At 39.4% G+C, this 20,924-nt stretch overlaps 2 protein-coding genes, 1 long non-coding RNA gene and 1 pseudogene across 5 annotated transcripts in view; 1 reads left to right on the forward strand and 3 right to left on the reverse strand.

The window, feature by feature from the left end:
• The window catches only part of LOC133708769 (signal peptide peptidase-like 5), a 68,049-nt gene that overhangs the window by 29,209 nt on the left and 17,916 nt on the right, over positions 1–20,924 (reverse strand). The window lies entirely within an intron of this gene.
• Positions 58–9,295, reverse strand: LOC133708962 (threonine--tRNA ligase, mitochondrial 1-like; annotated as a pseudogene).
• LOC133712315 (uncharacterized) lies at positions 13,990–16,777 on the forward strand. Its single transcript, XR_009847292.1, has 3 exons — positions 13,990–15,236; positions 15,350–15,538; positions 15,761–16,777. It is a non-coding gene; the product is annotated as an uncharacterized LOC133712315 (long non-coding RNA).
• LOC133712555 (glyoxylase I 4-like) lies at positions 17,716–19,631 on the reverse strand. 3 transcript variants are annotated; one of them, XM_062138654.1, is made up of 4 exons: positions 19,492–19,631; positions 19,174–19,398; positions 18,497–18,565; positions 17,716–18,067 (listed from the first exon to the last, which is right to left on the reverse strand). In XM_062138654.1, exons 1-4 carry the CDS (start codon positions 19,576–19,578, stop codon positions 17,969–17,971), a joined length of 480 nt encoding a protein of 159 aa, XP_061994638.1. In that variant the 5' UTR covers positions 19,579–19,631; the 3' UTR covers positions 17,716–17,968. The 3 variants fall into 3 exon arrangements, with proteins under 3 accessions (XP_061994638.1, XP_061994639.1, XP_061994640.1); XM_062138655.1 differs by having other exon boundaries at positions 18,475–18,565; XM_062138656.1 differs by having other exon boundaries at positions 17,716–18,135; positions 18,475–18,565.

Genomic DNA, 20,924 nt, shown 5'->3' on the forward strand with positions numbered 1-20,924 from the left:
GGACAATATCGGACAATATCAGTACAACGGTGGGTCACGGGCCACGCTTGTCACTGTTTAACACTGCTGTAATGTTGCATACTGAAACTTCATGTTCAATGCATCAGATACACTGATATATTGTAGTACCCCGGAAATTCGTTATTATTTTCCGAGGATTTTCCGGAATCTAAATTGTGGGTATAGGACGGTTTCGTGGCTTGTGGACCGAGCGGAAGTGTTTCGGACGAATTAATTATTTGAAAAGTATGGTTTTAGGGGGTGCAAAGGTTGACTTTTTATACGTTGGGATTCTCCTAAAACTTCCTTCACAAAAGTTGTAGAGCGCGTCGATACGAGTTCGAGGACATGCGGAACGCATCAATCGGAGTTCGTATGAGAAAGTTATGGTCTGCGGAAGTTTTGGAAAGTTCTATAAATAGGAGTTTCCACTTTTGGAAATTTACTATTTCCATTTTACTTTCACCATTCCGGAAAAATCAGAGAAACGCTCCGTTCTCTCTCCTCACCCGCGTCTGACCCGATCCAAACCCGGTGATCCGACCCGGCTTTTCAGGAGAGCTCCGGTGACGAAACTTTCCAGATCAGTTCGTCTCCACCGTCCGGTCGTCTCTGTGGCATCCTCTTGCGGCGATTCTCGGCGGAGGAAGTGCAGCAAGGCGGCAACTTTTTGGAGAATCGTACCCGATCGGTTCTCCGATCTCCGACGTCGGCGAGGCTTCAAACCGAGCTTGGGGAGTTCAAAGCAGCCTCCTTGATCGATCCTTGGTGGTTGTTTGGATCGATTCACGTGAAACTTGGTTCAACTCGGATTGAACAGTAATCCACTGCTTGTGAGGTAGTTTTCGACCCTTTATGCTTGTTTTCTGACTTCGAGCTAGTTATGAAAATTCACAAGCATGCTTAGATTAATAGCTTTGATGTTGGGAGTTTTGTGAAATATTGAGTTTTGGCCGGCGGCGGTGTGCCACCGCCTGTGGAGGCGTTCTGGTGGCTTTTCGGCCATGTAGGGAACTGTTTTTGGTATTATATATGTTCTACTCGTTGATACGAGTGTTTCGATATATAATATGCAAATTTTGGAGTTCAAATGGATTTGTTATGATTTTTACGGTTTCATACCGGTGGATTTATTCGATCAGTGAGGATTCGAGCTTCCGATCGACTTGTGGTTTGGACATATCGATCGTGGAAGTATTCCGGAGACTTTGGGAGGTCTCGGATGTGGTTTTGCCTCGATTGGCGCCACTTTGGGGATTTTAGTTCAAAGCAGGGGTTTCAGACTTAAATCGTTTGTGAATTGTTACTAAGTTGAAACCGTATGTGATTAGGTACTTGATGAAGTATTTTTGGACGGTTATTTTGTGGTTTGGCTGCTTTGTTCTATATTGAAGACGCAGCGGGAGTTTCAAGGTGAGTAAATCTCACGATATTCGTTATGAGCCTAGTTACCATATTGTCTTGGAGTTATGAGATTAACTATGACTATAGTGGTATTAGTGGCATTCCTGAGTGGATGACCATGTATATATATATTTGCGTGATATATATGTATTGGTGGAATCTGTCTGATGAGTTGGATGATTACTACCTGTGCGATGATTGGTGAAATTGTGTATTGAGTTGTGATTGTACAATATCATGTGTTGAGATACCATGGGTCTAATATGACCGTCTTAAGTGAGATTTAAGATATGGTAAAGCTTGTGTAGGAATATTTGTGTAATGAATCGATGAAATCAGTGTGATGAATCTTTGTGATGATTGCCATGTGAAGCTTGTGTAGGAATATTTGTGTAATGAATCGTTGAAATCAGTGTGATGAATCTTTGTGATGATTGATATCTATGTGATGACCGGCAAAATCTGTGTGATGATCAGTGTGATAACTGCTCGGTAGCGGAGCTGAATTGTTATTAAGTTAACAATAATCGAGAAGACTGTTGTGATAGTCGGGATTACCTACGATGACTACTTTGACTTGAATTGCTTGACTTAGTGTGACCTCCTGAACTAAATTATATGCAGGGGTTACTATGAATTGTTTTCCTTGCTACTTGAATTATGATTGCCTTGTTTCTTTCTTGATTTCATTGATTGATGGTTTGATTTATCTTAAGGGCCATAGTGGTGACGAATTGTACTCTGTGGTGAGGATAGGAAGGTGATTCATTGCTTTTCACCTTTGATGTCATGTTGATGACAAAGGCTTCCAGTGGGGAAGGAATGAGTGTGATTCTGGAATTCGCCAGAGGGCGTTAGGATGGCGTCAAACATTGCTTGAGGAAGTCTTGTTTGACTAAAATTTGTGTAATTGGATGCTAGGATTAAGGATCTGAGCATGAGGCTTTAGTCACCAGTTGACTTATGTAAACACGATATGGAAGGATATGGAATTGCTGGTTGTAGATGTGAGATGTGTGCTTATCGTTGTTTAGGTTGTGGTGACTTAAGAAATGTGTTTTGCTTTGTGGTTTTGAGTTTATTCATACAAGCTTCATAAGCTTACCAGGTTTGTTGTGTGGCAACCCGGTGCACTATTCAATGGAATGGTGTAGGGGTTAATCCTGCAGGTCAGGGTAGTCGTGGCTGAAGCTGAGGTGGCGTGCTGGCAGCATTTCGGTAGGAAGCCAATTTTGTGACTTTACCGTTGTTATGACTTCCGCTTGTAGTAAGCTCTGAGGAGCATTTACTTATTATTTTGTTGTTGACAATTTAATTCGTAAGCTTATGTAATATATGACTCTATGGAGCGGGTCAATATTGGCATAGTGGGTTCAGGGCATCAATATGTGGGTAGTTTAAAGGGAAAAAGTTTCCAGGTATTTGATATTGATGACTGAACGATCACGCATGTATAATTATGGGATTGTATATCGATTTTTATTTGTGTTAAAAATCAGGGGCGTGACATATATATCTTTGGTTCGTAAAATGCACCATCCCCTTCATTTATTTGCCCAGGGTTTGCCAAACTCGTTTAATGCATCTGTAAGAGCTACCTCAGCTTTCTCCCATGCTTCTATCTCTCAAGGGTACTTTTCTAGCCTTGTTGATAACTTCAGATCAAAAGTGAATCCAAATATCTTGTAGGTATACTGGATGAAGTCTAAGATAGCCTTAACTTCATCTTTTATTTGTGACTCCCTGCAAAAGATATGAGCATCATCTTGCTGGAATCTCCTTACACGAGTTAATCCAATGAGTGCACCACTAGCCTCATTCCGATACAAAACCCCGAAGTCAGCTGGTCGATGAGGAAGCTCTCTATAAGAATGAACTGTATGCTGAAACATTAAACAATGCCCTGAACAATTCATTGTCTTCAATCCAAACTCATGTTTCTCAATCTCAAAGACAAACGTATTCTCTTTGTAATTCACAGCATGACCAGATGTTTCCTAAAGCTGTATGTTGTACATGTTTGGCAATATAACCTCTCTCTCTCTCTCTGTATTGATTTTTCATGAACTCCATAAGCTTGGTATAAATCCGGGTGTCGTTGAGTAGGAAGAGCCAACGTCCTGTACTAAGTGGGTGATTAAAGAACAGCTCCTGCTTTATACCTATGCCATGCCCCGATTTTTAAACACAAATAAAAATCAATATATAATCCCATAATTATACATGTGTGATGGTTCAGCCATCAATACAAAATACCTGGAAAACTTTTTCCTTTTTAACCCAAGTACATACTGATGCCCTGAACCCACAACGTCAATATATACTCACTCCGCACAGTCATATGTACTTACATGAGCATTTGCCAAGCATAATTAGCTACAATGAGCCACGCTCATACTGCCGTCAGTGGCACCAACAGCTATCGAGGGTGTGACCTACGGAAACACAGCCAAACAGGCTATCACCCGAGCTCTGGCTCATCCCGAGACCACCGCTGACACGTCGCCATGCGCCGCGCCAATATCACCTCACTGAAGCATCAGAAGCTGGGAACTGAAGAATCAGTCCCACATCGAAGACAAGGAAGAGATCAGTCTCTTCCCCACCTATAAAAGGTCCACTCCTCACTCCTCATTAATTACGCATTTACTACTTACCTAACGTTATTCTGTCAACACAAATACATTGACTAACTTAGGCATCCGATAAGAGAAGACCGCTAACCGCGGTCTCCCTTTAGCGCCCTTTGTATTTCATTTGACAGATAACGGAAGCAACAAGAATATCACAAGTAGCGATTCGCCCCTCGAACCAGCGTTAACCGAGATTTAGCTACCGCTGAATCCTAAACATTAACATCATATATTATACGAGTTTACGAATTAAATTATCATAACAAGATAAACGTAAATGCTCCTCAGAGCTTACTACATAGCGGAAGCCATAACAATGGCAAAGCCAACAAAATTTGGTTCTTACTCGTTCTGCTGCCAACAAGCTACCTCAGCTTCAGCCATGATTACCCTGACCTGCAAGATTAACCCCTACACTATTGAATAGTGTACCGGGTTGCCACACAACAAACCCGGTAAGCTTATGAAAGCTTGTATGAGTAACTCATGAACATCAATCAACAACTCACACCAATCCAACTTAAGGAAACAACGCAACCATGATTCCTTCCAACAATCCATGTCCTTTCCACCGAAGGGAGACAACATAAGTCACCGCTGTGACAAGGTACTATTTGCTAACACAACAATCAATAAGCAAATCAAGTCTCATCTAGACAATAAAAGAAAGAATACTCTCGAGACTCTCTTTTAAACTACATACTTATGAGTCTCCAGCAACCTCCACTGTTACCCCCATAAGCTATAATGGCAGACATACTAGAGCTCTAACTGATCGTAACCACTCGCCCGGCCAAAGGCGTGATTCCTTATTTCTTGCCTTGGTCCCCATTTGTGACCTGTCACCATCTGTGACATATGATTTTCAGACCCCGTCTGGTCTTAGTATCAAACGTTAATTAAGTCGCACCCAACCTAAAAACGTTACATAAATCTAATAGAAGATTTTCCCATCCCTGCTCACCATCTGTCACTCTTGGTACAAAGACCAATACATTTAAAATAAGTCACGCTTGACTCAAAAATGTAACATCAAACTCAACACTTTTCAAACAGTAGAAAACGTCTTTTTCCACAATATTGTTTCCCGAAAAGTGGCCTTCAACAATATGATTACACGCATTTATATATGTGTAATTATATCTAAAACATTAGAATTAAGTTAATCCTCGTGTCAATTATTATGTAATTAATCCAGTTTTATTTATTTTGTAGAAAATAAGTGGAGTTACGGAAATCGTAAGAAAATGAAATTGGAGCTAATTGAAATTATCGACAAAAGGGCGAAATAATAATGAGAGTGATTAATTAAACAATGTTCAATTAATTAAACAAATGTTTAATTAATTAGACAATTGTTTAATTATAGAAGGAGGCACGTGGGCTGTGCATCAACAGAGTGAAGAGATGGCTTATTAACATTAATCATCCCCACCAATGACCATGTGACACGTGGCAAGAAAAAAAAAACAGAGAAGACCAGTTTCCCAGCCACCTACACGGACCATTGCTTTTCCTCCTTTAATCACAGCCATCGATTACTAACTCATTCTCTCCTTTCCCTTAAAAACACATGGACCACAGCTCACTTTGGAGGATACCTTCACACATGTGCAGCCATATATATTTGAAACCCTATTCCTCTATTCGTCGGGGGACAGAGCTAGAAACAGCGCCGCAGAGCCAAACGGGGAGGGCTGCTGCCCTCTCCCATCAATCACCTTCCCATCATATTTTCTTTATTATTTTCTTAGTAATCTTTTGAGAATTTAGAAGGACTCACTCAAAGCTTCAAGGGAATCATCACCAAGAGCACCACACCTCTATTTTGGGTAGTTGAGTGAAGAAATTACTTGGTTCATACTAGCCCATAGCTAGAAGTGAGCCAAGCTAACTCTCCCCTCTCTTCCTTATTATCTATTCCATAATTTTATTTGCTATTGATGATGTATTTGACTATGGATAGTGAGTAGTTCAATTTTGGGAGTTAGGGTTGTGAAGCCCTAACTCATCTTGTATAAATATTGATGTTTTAATTTTAATAAATGCAATTTTCATTGTGTATGCTTTAAATCCGAATTTATTGGTCCTTAGAAGCATGTTTCTAGGCTTTGTCAACTTTTGAAATTATGTTGTGGGCAATTGTGATGAATAGATTGATAAATTGACAACTTATTAGTCTTGTGGCATCTAGGATTTAAGTGTGGTAACCATTACCTAGCTTAATTGTAGCTAAGCTTGCTTGGGTCTCTATTATCTTGCACTCTAGGCCTCTAATTTTGGATATTGCGGCCTTAACCGGCGTAATGCCCAAATTAGAGAGTTGATTGTGGCCTTAACCGGCATAGTCAATACACCGAAAGGATAATTGGTTTAGTAGCCTTAACCGGTACTAGATACGGGACTTGACACATATAGGAAATGCATGCATTTGTAAAATTGGCATTGATATTTGCAAGATAGTTAGTGTGAATCACCCGACACTCCCATGTTCCCATTAATTTGAAAACCCAAATTTAATTTTCTAGTTCGTTAATTAGTTGTTTAGTTTACTTTTCGGTTGCGTTTAATTTAGTTGATTCCCAATTCAAAACCCCTTACAAATTTCGACTCATTTGTGCATATCCACCACTAGGCTGTTAGTTTTGATTAGGCTTTGGTGAAAACCAAAGCCGAGCATTGCTAAGGCTTGGTGCCTTAGAATAGCATTTTTATTTATTTTCTTTTTTTCTTTTTCCTTTGTTTGCTAAGTGTCTTTATTTCCGATTACCCAAAGATTGTGGGTTAGCCACTAATTCTCGTGGTACGATAAACTTTGGGCATAATATTTCCCTATTTTGACAATGATACGTACGCTTGCGTAAATGTGTATCAAGTCACAATAATATGAACACAATCATGCATATTATTCCATCACACATCACTCACAAGAATATATATATATACACGTAGTCATTCGCTCAAGAATGCCTACTAATACCAACTATAGTTTGTAGTTAAATAAATAACGCCCAAAACAATAATGGTAACTCCGTTCGTAAATGAACATTGTGAGATTACTCACCTCTGAACCCTGTTGTGTCTTCCATCCCGAACAAAGCAGCACAACCACAAAATATCCGTCCAAGAGTACTTCGTCAAGTACCTAATCACATACGGTCTCAACTTAGCATATGATTCACAAGCGATTTAAGTCTGAAACCTCCGTTTTGAACTAAAATCCCCATCCGTGACGCCAATCGAGGCGAAACAACATCCGAGACCATCCAAAGTCTCTGAAATACTTCTACGATCGATATGACAAAACCACAAGTCGATCGAACACTCGAATCCTCACAGATCGAATAATCGAACGGTCCAAAACCATAAAAATCATAACATTTTCATACGATCTCCAATATTTACGTATTAAATATTTACGATATGACAAAACCACAAGTCGAAAACGCTCATATCGACGAGTATATGATATCTAAAACCAGAAACTGTCCCTCACATGGCCGGAACGCTGCCACAGGCGGTGGTGCCACCGCCGGGTCAAACTCGACCACCGAAAAATCAAGGCCAACAAACATGATCATCATGAAGAGTTGAGCAACTTTCATACCTGGAGCTAAGTCTGGAGCGTCCTAGATCAAGCTTGCAAGATTGATCAATCTCTGCCATCTGATCAAGCTCTAGATTTGTTGTGCACCGCTGATTTTCAAACCTTGATCTTTCACTCCACAAGCAAAATCGTCCTTCAAGGCGGGTTTGGGGATGATCAAAAGGAGGAGGAGATTCCAAAACCGGAAATGATCGGACGAGGAGTCGCCAAAAAATGGAAAATCCGATCGGGTCGGTCCGCCGCCTCTGTTCACGTCTCCTAGGGTTGCTCCACCGGTGAAACTAACGCCAGGGGTCGACGGAGGAAGGCTAGGCGAATCGATCTGGGCCGAGTCCCCCATTGTTAGTCACCAGAAAACGGCGATGGGTCCGGGTCAGGTCGGCCAGACTTCGTCGGGTCTGAGGAGAGAGAACAGAGAGAAACCGGGGGAGGGAAATGGAAAAATGGGAAATTTTGGGATTTATGAAAAAATCTCAGAATTTTCCCTATTTATAGAATTTTTCCAATTTTCAATCGCTCATAACTTTCTCATACGAACTCCGATTTTCTCGTGCCGCATGTCCACGAACTCATATTGACGCGCTCTACACTTTCATGAAGGAAGTTTTCCGAGAATCTCAACTGTATAAAAAGTCAACCTTTGTACCCCCCCCCCCTAAAACCACACTTTTTGAATAATTATTAGTCCGAAACAATTCCACTTCACATACGACATACGAATAAAGCATAATAACAGTAATTCGTACAACTGGTCCATTATTAAATTCTAAAATTAAATAACGAAAATCCAGGTCATCACAACCTAACAATCTATTATCATATTTTTTTACTTCTTCCAGATACTTGAAATATAACTGCAAAACTTTCTTATCAGGATAAGACATTCCATAAACTCTATATAAGGTTTCACCATCTTTATTTCCTCTCCAGTAGGCGAAAGAAACCTTGAAACAAATGATATGTTTGGTATGTGTGGTCCGCACACAAATTAACCAAGGAGCCACATCTGTAGACTGTGACAATTTTGTCAACTAGAAGATCATTGGTGTTTTCTACCTTGAATCTATTATCAGAAAAAATCTCAAAGTGCTTGATCCCTTGATACTTCAACTACGCTGAAATGGTTGTTCGGCCTTAACACCCTTGTCTATTCCTAATTCAATTTGTTGTAAGTGTTCACCATTCGAACCCAAATCACCATAAAAGATTGCATCATAATAGAAACCCTCTCCTTTACTAGTGGTGTAAGGACCATTACAGTGTTTGCATCCAAACTCCAACTGAAGTACCTGTCCGAGAATGTGTGCGCTAGAATGCCAGAAAGCGTCCCGACCTTCATCACTGTCAAATGTGAATAACTTCCGCTCACAGTCACCCTCCAAAGGTCTACTCATGTCCCACAATACCCCATTGATCTTAAGAACCAATGCATTCGACGCCAAGATGTTTGATATCTCCTTTGCAACATCCAACTGTGAAGTCACCCACTTATTTCCCTCCTTCACCTTCCCGTCTGGCAATGTAATCTTGATTGGATCGGACGGAAGACCCGACACTAGGTGAGCTGCTCAGCCTGGATGGCCTTGAAGAGCTTGATGCGCTTGGGAATTATGCTATCGAGGTAAGCCTCATCTTTGGGGTTGGGCACCATGGCGATGGTCGTAGGGAGGAGAAGGCTTTTCATATGGCGGAGGAGTCAAAAATGTGTTGGGCGAAGGGAAGACCAAAGGCCTCTTTATATAGGGATTGTTTTTCCTTTTCATAAGAGGAATTCTAGTAAGACTAGGAGGAATCTTTTGAAAACATAATAGGAAATATTTCTTCCTAAAAAGAAAAGGGAAAAGATTTTATTCATATCATAATTGGACAATTGAAACAAAATTAAATATTTTTATTCACTCCTTGCAAATTGGTTTCATTTTCGAGTCTTGATTGATCCTCTTACAATGGGAAATGAGGTGTAGGAAACACCAATAGGATACGAAGACTTACTTCACATTTACAATTACACAAAAAAAGACTATTTATCTCAGAGAGGTCTACGTAAAATTCTGGGAAAACACCAGCAACTGCTATCTTATTTGTCAAAGAAAAATAGAAACATCAAAAAGCGAGCAAAAGCCGGTTATGGCACAGTTTGTATAATTCAAAGTTATCATCCGATCCATTTATGAAAAGTAGGAAAACAAAATTATGGGGATATTTGAATATTGAGTAAACCTATCGCCTCAAGGTTTTGACACTTCCATAATGGGGAAAAAAAAAGGGTCCTTGATTTTATCCACCTCCAACCCCCCATTCATTTCTTTAGTTTGCAAATACACACACACACACAGAGGATCAGAAAGAGAACGTCCACAAAAATGCAAAAGTGAAGACGTTAATCCTCACGCATCAATGGAGGCATTGCTCTTGTCGGTGCCAAAACAAGCCACGATCTTGAGCTTCTTCTTGCCAGTGAACTCGTCAATGAAGAGTTCGAAGTCGACCTTGATGGTGCTTGAGTTTTCAGGTGAGCTCGCTGCATATACCTTCGACCCCGATCACCTTGACCTTCACTTTGATGGTGACACCGTTTGGGATGTTCAGAGTCTTCGTCCGGCAATAGCAGAGCCGCCATCGGAGTCTGATGAGGCCTGAAGATATACGTCCACACTTTTGCATCTTTGCGGACATCCGCTTCTGATCCAGCATCTATATATATATATATACACAAGGTTCTAAAAAACGCTAGGCGCTAGTCGGGCGGTGACCCGGGGACTAGCGCCTAGGGGCCTAGGGAGCCTAGGCGGAGACTAGGCGGTTTTTATTTTTTTAATTTTTAAATTATTTTTATGACATAAAATTAAAAAATAACAGTATTAAAAGTCCAACAATTAATTCAAAGTAGTTAAAATAGGAAAAAACAAATGTTATGAACTAATAATCACACTTATTATTAACAATAAAAAAATAACATGACATATGTCACCTATTTATTGGGTCTCTAGGAAACTCTATATGTGCTATTATAGACTTTAGCACAGATGATTCCAAAATCTAATTAAACCCAAGTACCCAACATCAATTTGGGTCTCACAGCTTTCAGCCTTTCTTCAATCTCATATGTGCCAAACTCCTAAAATCCCCAATTTCTATCAAGAACCCTAACTCCTTATCTTTCAATCTGCAAATTGAAAAATTCAATCAACATCTGCGATATCTAGTATTTCACTCATCAAATATTCTCCATTTCTTCTTGACTCGATCCCCTCATCAACTTAATCTCCAAGAGTACAGCTTCAATTCCCTGAATCTGTCATGGCCGGCCACAATCAAAGATCAAAAGCCATCGGAAAATCGGATTCCGAAAACGATGTATGATGATGGCAATGCACCAGAAAACCATTCTACATCCTCATACGCTGTGTTTCTATGCTTCTCTCTGCTCACACGACCACTCTGTGTTTCGATGCTTCAGATCAGGAATATGATTTTGTGATAGAGATTAGAGATCTAGAGGGTTGATGATAGAGGTGTTGTAATAATTATTATTTTGCATTTCCTCAAGCGTTGGATTGAGATTTGCAGCAGATATTCTGGTTCTTTTCTTGATTTTAATCATCAGAAAATCTCGAGGCATTGCTTATTTCTGTGTTGAGAAGTAGAAGAGCAGGCCGCCTAGCGCCCAGTCAACGCCCAGGCTGCCCAGCACCCGCCTAGGCGCCCGCCAAAACCCATCCCGATTTCTGCAGTTGACTAGCCCAAAATCGGGGCGGTCACCTCACGCCTAACGCCTAGGCGGCCGCCTAGAGCGATTTTACAACCTTGTATATATATATATATATATATATATATATATATATATATATATATATATATATATATATATTGTATATAAATTCTTCCTTTTGGTCTTATGACAGCATACATCTTTCATCTTTTTTTTATTTTTATTTTTTATAAATTAAATAGAGAATTAGGCGATATTAGTTTCTCTGCGATAGCCGATTTGGGGTGGCTAGAATCCACCCACATTCCTGAAATAAAAGGGGCCATCGCAACAGGGAACCCACCACATGTCCCTCTATTTTATTTTATTAATAAAAATAAAAGAAAGTGTAAGAAAAGAGAGGGGGACAAGAATCAAAACTTCTCCAATAAAACAAATGAAGCATGATACTCAAAAAGAGCACAAAGCTAAAACAATTACAAATAATCAATAGAAGAAGCAGCAGCCTAAACGTCACACACACACACACATAAAGATGCAAATGAAGCATTTAGACATATATATGACATGCAGCAACCACATATATGGAACACACCCAAAGTTTTAGCAACCATGCAGCAGAAACCATTATAACCCAAGCCCACATCTATGAATGATCACCACCAAACCATTTGTGCATCAAGCATACCAAAATTATCTAATGCGGAAATTCTGTAAGCCTTGCAGATTATGAACAAAAGCAACCGAAGCACAAGGAGGGGCAAGAGTCTTGCCAATAATGCCCCTCATGATCCACTCCAAAGTTAGCTAAGCAATCAGCCACTTGATTCTCTTCTCGATAAATATGTGAAAATCGAACCTGCATGGAGGAGAGAATGATATAATAATTGACCCAATAAATAGTTAGACGCCAAGGGACCAAGCATCCTTTATTGGTAAGAAAGTGAATTGTTATTGCTGAATCACACTCAATCCAGAGAGAAGTCCATCCCTTTCTTGATGTCATTGAAACTGCATGACTAATGGCTTGAAGCTCAGCTTCTAAGGCGGTAGCAATACCCATGGAACCAGCAAAACAACCCACACAATTGCCCAAGTGATTACAAAAAAATACCACCGTAGCCCGCCGGCCCCGGCGTCCTGCGAGCAGCACCGTCAATATTAACCTTTAATTGAAAAGCACTAGGAGCATGCCAATTTCCTTCATGAATTTGATGTGTTTTTGAGGCTCTACCGCTGATTCCAAGAGCATAAAAAATACAAAGCTCATCAACTAAGTTACGCATAATTTCTAGACCCCAAGAATCAATCTCTCGAATTTGCAGCTTGATAGAATGAATCAAATAGTCAGGCGTTAAACACGTTCATCAAACCGAATAGAATTTCTAGCATCCCAAGGAGAGTAGAAGTCAACTCCCATCATTTCCTACATAGCAATTGCAATCAAGTACCAAAACCATGTCGTAGTGGGTAGGAGAAGAAGGCATATATATTCATGAAATGAGGATTGACTTTAAACCAAGATAAAATTGCGCACCAGACCTTCATAGAGAAAGAGCACTAAAAAAAAAGTGGTGGGTTGTCTTAGCAGATGCATGACAAAAAGAGAGCACATAGAAGCAAAATAAAAGCCTCGCTGAAGCAAGAGGCTAGGCAAAATAAAAGCCTCGCTTTTAAGGTGGTGTGCATACATCTTTCGTCTTGTACAAATCACTGGTATGTTTTGTCGGTATGATGTTCACAAAAGGAAACAATATAGCACCGACAAAGATTTGGTGGAATGCATGGCGATAAAATTAATAACGAAAAAAAATTAAAAAGATATACCAAGTTGGTATAAATGAAAGACCACAAAACTTAGAGCAGAAAAATGTAATCGATCAGCTGCAAGACAAAAGATTATCAATCCTTCATGCCAAGAAACAATGGCAGACACCTCAAAACAAAACTTAGAGAACCTTCTTTCCAATAAGAAAGTGAAAATCCAAAAACTTATCTTAACCAATAGAAGAAGAATATAGAAAAGGAAGAAGAAAACAAGACAAATAGGTTAAAAGCATGATGATTGATTGTTATCCAAGACAAAACCATGTGTTGGAACCTGCACGACTTTATTGGAGGACTTATCCTCATCAACTGCGCGCACTACCAGAAGAGAATGGTAGCCCGTGACACCACATGCAGAGCAATAAGCATGGGGCTCATATAACAGTGTTGCTCACGGGACTCCAACCCCATCATTCTTTATTTCCCTATATAAGCACCACCTCCAGAACTCCAGCCTCCAAATAACTCAGTCCAAAAGAACTCGTTCATTCATCAATGGAGGCTGCTCGGAAGCTGGTGTTGGTCGTGGCGGCTGTGCTGGTGGTGGTTTCTTGCATTAATGTAGATGTCTCCGATGCGCAGACCATTTGCAATGTGTCTGTGAATAACTTGATGTCCTGCAAGCCGGCCGTAACAAAACCTAACCCTTCCAGCCCGACCAAGACCTGCTGCTCGGCGCTGTCGCACGCAGACTTGAAGTGCCTCTGCTCCTACAGGAACTCGAACCTGTTGCCTTCTCTGGGGATTGACCCTAACCTTGCCATGCAGCTCCCTGCCAAGTGCAAGCTTCCTCACCCTGCCAATTGCTAGAGAGGCCCTTAGCTACAGCTACACTGTCAGGTGTGGTTAGCTAGCTGAAGTTAAATAAAAGCTCTATATGTATGTATGATTCAGATGGGATTAATCTTGGAGTGAAATGCTTAATTAATTTCCTGAATATTTGCGTTTCAGTTGTTCTAGCTGCTGCTGCTGGTTTTTGATTTTTTGTTTTGTTGTAATGCTATTGGATGTGCTGGAAGGGAGCAATGCTTGGATTTGGAATGTAGGCCCCAAAACAATTTTGACTCTAAAAGAAACTAAAAACCTAAAAAGACTAACAATTTTTTTTTTAATCTTTTTTTTTTTAAACAAACAATTTAAACTCGAATTAAAATTTATAAATCTCTTCCCCCACACTTAATTTCTACTTTGTCCTCAATATACGTAAATCAATTTAAAAGCATCCAAGGTAAAAATAAAAGCATAGGCTTAAATTAAACATTGATGGATCATTCCGCAATGAGTCGGACTGTGGTGGATTTTGGAGTGGTGTTTCGAAAAGAGTTTGGAAGCTTTAAAGGGGTGTGGTCTAATCTTCTGCCTCATCTATACTCAAGGCTGAGCCTCCCAACTTGACTGGATTCCAAACTTTTTATTTTTTATTTTTTTAAAAGCATGGGCAAAGAGATTTCAAAAGAAATAAAAACCTAAAACAAATATATGGAGCATTAATTTCATAAATTAAAAGGAGTAAGGGATTAAGAAATTAATTTTGCGTTGACGATCTTCTCCACAGCTACTGTTGAATTGGGTTGCCTCCCCAACAGTGCTTGAATTTAATGTCCTTCAGCCAAACAAAGTTTTTTTTTTTTTTTTTTTTTTCAAAATCCATGGGAGATGGCACACTATGGAGGTAATCCACCTCCACGTTGCTCTCCTTAAATGCCTCATAATATGGCCTCAAGCAATGGTCATTCACTTTGAACTCGTGGCCGGACTTCTCACTTTGAATTTGTATAGCACCATGAGGAAAAACATGAGTAATAGTGAAAGGACCAACCCAACAAGAATGAAGCTTACCAGGGAAGAGTTTAAGACGAGAATAAAATAATAAAACTTTTTGGCATTCTTCCATAACTCCTATCTTATGCTATGAGCTGTTTTTTGCTTTCTAAGGAGTTATGTAATGATTTGCACCAAATGTGCGCCAGGTTTTGGTGGGGGAGCAAACCTAATGAAAGAAAAATTCATTGGATTTCATGGGAGCGCCTGAGTCGCTCTAAAGAGGAGGGAGGTATGGGTTTCAGAGATTTGCGTGCTCATAATTTAGCTTTGCATGCAAGGCCAATGTGGAGAACTGGAGATTACTACATAATCCTGATTCACTTGTATGTCGTTTGTTCAAAGCTCGATATTTTCCGCATTCTTCTTGTTGGCATGCTCGGACACCGACACATGCTTCTGTATGTTGGAGAGGGATCTATGCTGCTAGATCCGTGCTAAATGGGGGATTAAGATGGCAAGTCATGGATGGTACTTAATTCCATTAAAATTTGGGAGGATCCGTGGATTCCCAGGTCTTCTTTGTCCGGTGAGGTATGGCTCTTCTTCTCTGTTGTTGGTGATGAATTAATACTTGATGGTCAATGGAATAAGAATTTGATTTATGCAAACTTTGATGCTGAAGAGGCTGAATTTATTTGTTCTATTCTCTTAGTACAAATATTGTATTAGATAGATTTGTGTGGCACTTTGATAAGAAAGGTCGTTTTACTACAAAGAGTGTATATAAGGTTGACTTTCCTTCTCTACATCCAGCTCTTACGGACAACTTTTCTTCTAGTGCATCTCCAAGTCCTTGGAAGGTGTTGTGGGCTGCTCACATTTCTTGTAAGGTGAAGGTACACATTTGGAAAGCTTGTGCTTCTATTCTTCCAACTGCCTCTCAACTTAGAGGGCGCAGGGTTCCAGTTGGTGAGTGTAGTCTATTTTGTAAAGCTGAGGGGAAAGTATTCTCCATGTTAGTAGGGAGTGTAGTTTCATTCGTGATGTTATTGGACTACCACCGGATTTGCTTCCTATTCTGGACACTACTATGAGTTCTATGCTTGATTGGCTTGTACTTTGCAATAATTTGGTTTCTCCAAGTTCTTTCTCTCTATTGCTAATGCTGTTGTGGGGGTATGGAAAGAACGCAATCAACATCTATGGGCTAGAAATTAAGGCACATAATGTGCAGCAGGTATACTTTCAATCTGCTCTCTTCTTCATGCTTTTGAAGCTGCAAGGCATATATCAAAGCCCAAGCTTGGGCGTCAGGTGAAGCCGTGGTGCCCCCATTCTACAGGTTGGTTAAAGGTAAACATTAATAGTGTCTTTGATCCAACTTCACATCAGGGTGGTCTGGGGGTTGTGGTGAGGGATCTTACTAGTACGTTGGTAGCAACCGCATGCAGAAGGTGTACTGATGTTCTAGCTACTATTGTGGTGGATGCCCTTGCTAGTAGATTGGCGTGTAAGCTTGTAGATAACAGTTTGACTCCGGTGATATTTGAGTCTAATTGTCTTCAACTAGTTCAGGCTATCCAAGCTAAAGGTGATGATACTTATTCGGAATTTGGTAGAATTGTTTATGATATCTCCATGGCAATTTCTTCTATGTCAGGTTCTTTCTTTTCCCATGTCTATAGGGATTCCAATAAGCTAGCTCATAGTTTAGTTAAGCATGCTCTTGTGTCAGGGTTGCAAGTCTCATGGAGTGGGCATGTCCCTCCAATACTTGATGATTTCTTTTGTAATACGTAGTATTCATCAATGAAATTTGACGTCCTTTGATTCAAAAAAAAAAATGATTATAAGGTTGATTAATGTAGCTTTATTTTATTTCAAAAGAGGCAAAATGATTAAGCTCTCATAGATATATCTCATACAAAAATTAGAAAATGTAACATAAATAATCAAGTTGGTAAATGGTAAAGAGCCCTTCAAAATATTGAGCAGGGTCAAGTGACACTCCTAGCAATAAGCTAGCTATGCCCATGGCCAATTAGTTTTTCTTTCCTTTTTTTTTTTTTTTACAAAGAAATTGAGATTTTATTAATCTTAAACAGGCAAATAATTAAGAATAAATCAATACCGTTAACTCGTACAATGAAGCTTGCTTAAACAAGAATCTTATAAAACTATACCTCTTCTTTCACAATATTTTTAGTGAAGCAAATGGTGTGGCCAATGAGTTGCACACCTTGCTAGTTGGGGTGATCTTGATAATTTTTAGATAGATAAGACGCCTGTTATTATTCATGCATGGCGTTCTTTATGAGGATCAACGTAATGTTCTAATGGCTTCAGGCTTTATGTGCCCTCACTCTATAATACACTCAGATGTAGCATAAGGCTATAATTAATTAGCTCGGGTTACCGTGATTAATTGAACAATTTTTTTAAAAAAAAATAAAGGGCTGGTGCTGCTGCCCTCAAGTCTTGATTAATGAAACTGCTGAATACAAGGGGGAGACATTGAGCCTAAACCCTGGATTACAATAAGCATCTAGAGTATGTGCCGAAATGATATCAGGAATCTCTACATAGTACATGTATTCAAACAAGCACCAACTAGCAAAGAGTGCTCTACTGGCTACTCTTTATTTGCTAGACATGGCGGTGACATAACAGAAAGGTAACTTGATATGGCGGTGACATAATTGAACAAATTTTAGGGTAGCACTGTTTGTGATGCTCAAAATAAAGTAGATCAGGCCATAGACCAAACATATAGCATAACATGCATTCAAGCAATAAGACTTGCAGTACAACACAGTAGAGAAAGACAGTGGTCTCTTCTCTACCATAAGTTTATATATAATTCGTAGCCACTATAATACGAGAGAAACATGACTAAGTTCAATATAAGAACTTACATCTTATGTCTATGATGAATACGAAAGCAGACAAGAATGATCATAGATATATATAAACGACACCCGAGTTACTACAACTGCATAAATGAAGGGATGCAGATTATTGTTATGAAAATGTATTGAATGTCTGCTTCACATCAATCTGCATTGCCATTTCGAGCATTCCATTGTAGTGCCGTGGAGTCAGAAACTTCCAAAGCGTTGCCTGCACAATAAAGCACGTAGGAATCTAACAAGACTCATCTTTCCCATGTGGCAGCAAAAACTTTCTCCCTTTCAAAAAACAAGGAGTTTCACTTAATTAATAATAGTATGGCTGTGTGATGATGGATACACTAATAAAGTCCATTATATCTCCATCTGATATAAAACGCCGAATTGAACAAGCAACTCATTAGAATGACGAAGAAATGATGGCTAACTTTCAACTCTGTGCAAGTTGAAGGAAGGTAGATTTTCATGAAAGAAACTTATATACAGATCATGTTGGCATTAACATTTATATACAGATTGCAGTTACAGCATACATACAAAATCACAACACCCCTCGAATAAAGTTGAAAATGAAACCAATATATATATAATAGAATAATTGGGATTAGAAAAGCTTACCATCTGGATCAAAGAAAAAGACCTGGTCGATCTTCTTACTGCCATTTGGATTAAATTGAACTGGCCTATGAGCAATCTGAATTCCTTTTTCCTGCACAACCATATTCCGACTCAGATGACCCCCAATCCCCATCTAAGAGAGGAAGAAAGATTGGATAACAGAAACGAAATGCTACAGCTCTGAACCCTGGTTGATCTAGAGGGGAGGCAAGTAAGGTCATTGTCCCCTCTAACTGATATAGTAATCTGATCGAGATTCATAATCAAAACTGGTAATGATTGGAGAGGCCAAAATTCTCAAAAATACAGCTGCAAGGTCCATATTTTCCCATAAAGAATCTATGTTCTCAACAATAACAAGGCCCCAACCTATTCAAAACTCTTTCTGATTCCAATGTTCTTTTCTAGACCAAACTAAAAAGAGAAAAATAAAAGAAAGAGACCTGTGATATGATGCTCTTCCTATAGACTAAAAAGGAAACGGAATGTTTTTCCACATTACTCATTCTAGCAAATAACTAGGCAAGAAAGGGAGATATAAACGTTGACTTTCTATTAGGTGATGCATGAGGTCTAGCAATATACCACTATCTCATCTTGTTAAGAAAGGTTCAAATAGTACTATAGTAGTAATAAGATCAAATGAACTCAAAACCACACAGAATCCAAAAGGGTAATCTGAAAATAACAGAATCATACCTTGAGTGTTTGCACAAAGGTTTCGAAATTGGAGACACAGAAGCACATATGGTGGCCTCTGGGAATACGGGCTGGGTCGGCTCCCGGTGATGTGTCGTTCCTCTGGTTAGGTGGGTAACTTGGGTTGGACTCAATAAGGTGTATAGTAAAACCTGAGGGTAAACTCAGCCATATTACCTTGAGTGGCCCAATCTTTGGGCTCTCTACCTCCTCGAATCCAAATGTCTGATCTATTTAATTTGATGAAGGAGTTACAAACTAGCTTGCTGAAAGTAATTAAAATGAAATAAGAAATTTGAAGCTTGAAGCTTGAAGAACCTCTATGTAGAAATCGGCGAGGCGCCTAATGTCGTTGGATTGTCTGGCAATGTGATCCAGAGTTACTCGTGCTACCATTGCTGCCATTTCTCCTTTTTCGTATGCTTTTTGGAGGCAGTGACCTGGTTGTTAAATATTTGCTTTGTGATTCGAGAATCAAAGCTAACAGTCACTATGCTAGGAACTGTTATTCGGGAATCAAAACTAACAGTCTCACCCAAATAACAGTTTATTTAAAACTAACACTCAAAGATAACAGTTTTTTAATTATTTGAACATGGCTTGCACCTGTTCCTGCACCCTGTGGCACTTAAAATGACTTGCTGCCCCTCAGTACACTTTTCTCTCCATGTTTTAAATAAATTTTGACATATTGGTAAGTTATAATTCTAATATTGTAAAGGTCGTGAGTTTGATTTTGATTCTCATTGACATATGTAAAGGTGGGTGGATTAAGAATTTTTTTAAATAAAAAAATAAAATAAAAAACACTTCTTTCCATGTTTCATGTTATTTCTATTCTTTCGTATCAGCCAAGCAACCACTCCAAAAACTTGCATTTCATAATTTGAAGATGTAGCAGCCACATGAGTGAATGAATCTAAAAAAGTGGGTTCCCTCCATACCTTGGGCACACCATGCAGAAATGAATACTCGCAGACCTTCTTAGCTTTCTCACAGGACCACAAACAATGAATCGTGGTCTCCTCCTCCTTACTACAATGAAAACAAACTGTATTAGTGCCAACGTTCCTTCTTGTAATGTTAGCTGCGCAAGGTAAAAAGTTATGGCAAGCACACCGCAAGAAAATTTTCACATTGTTAGCTAGCTAGGTTGAGTTTCCAGCGAATGTCCAGATTCCCCTCTTGCACATTTCCCTCCATCACTACTACCCACTGAACCCGATGGCACAGCCTTTAATTCAGCAGCTAGGCAGCAGCTTGATTTCACAGTGAACCTTCCATCAGAATTAAAATGCCACACAATTTATATGTTCTTCTCTGTCCAGCTAATCTTTATTTAATTTTAAAAGTGCAGAGGAGGTTTACTGTGCTGATGAACATTAACTCCCTTATGAATAATGTGCTTCCCAGTTTGCCCCTTTAGATAGCTATAAAGTTTTGGTTCCAGAACAACAGGTTACAGGCCAATCATAAGCTCTTATGCTCTGTCTTGCAATTATCATTCAAGATTTCAAGTCACATCTAAAGATCCTTTTACAAGATTTTGCAAGATTTTGACCCAAGTTTTTTATTTTTTTTTGGACGAGTAATTCACCCAAGTTGGTGATGGCATCTCAACGCAAGAAAGCATATTATAAATCCTTGGATTTTATTGGTACACCAGAAATGTTAATTTAGTATTATCCTATATATGGATTATTCTATATTTATTGCTGCTCATTTTGATTCCATCACTTTTTCTTAAGTTC

Source organism: Rosa rugosa, chromosome 5 (genome assembly GCF_958449725.1).
Source record: "Rosa rugosa chromosome 5, drRosRugo1.1, whole genome shotgun sequence".
Lineage (NCBI taxonomy): Eukaryota > Viridiplantae > Streptophyta > Magnoliopsida > Rosales > Rosaceae > Rosa > Rosa rugosa.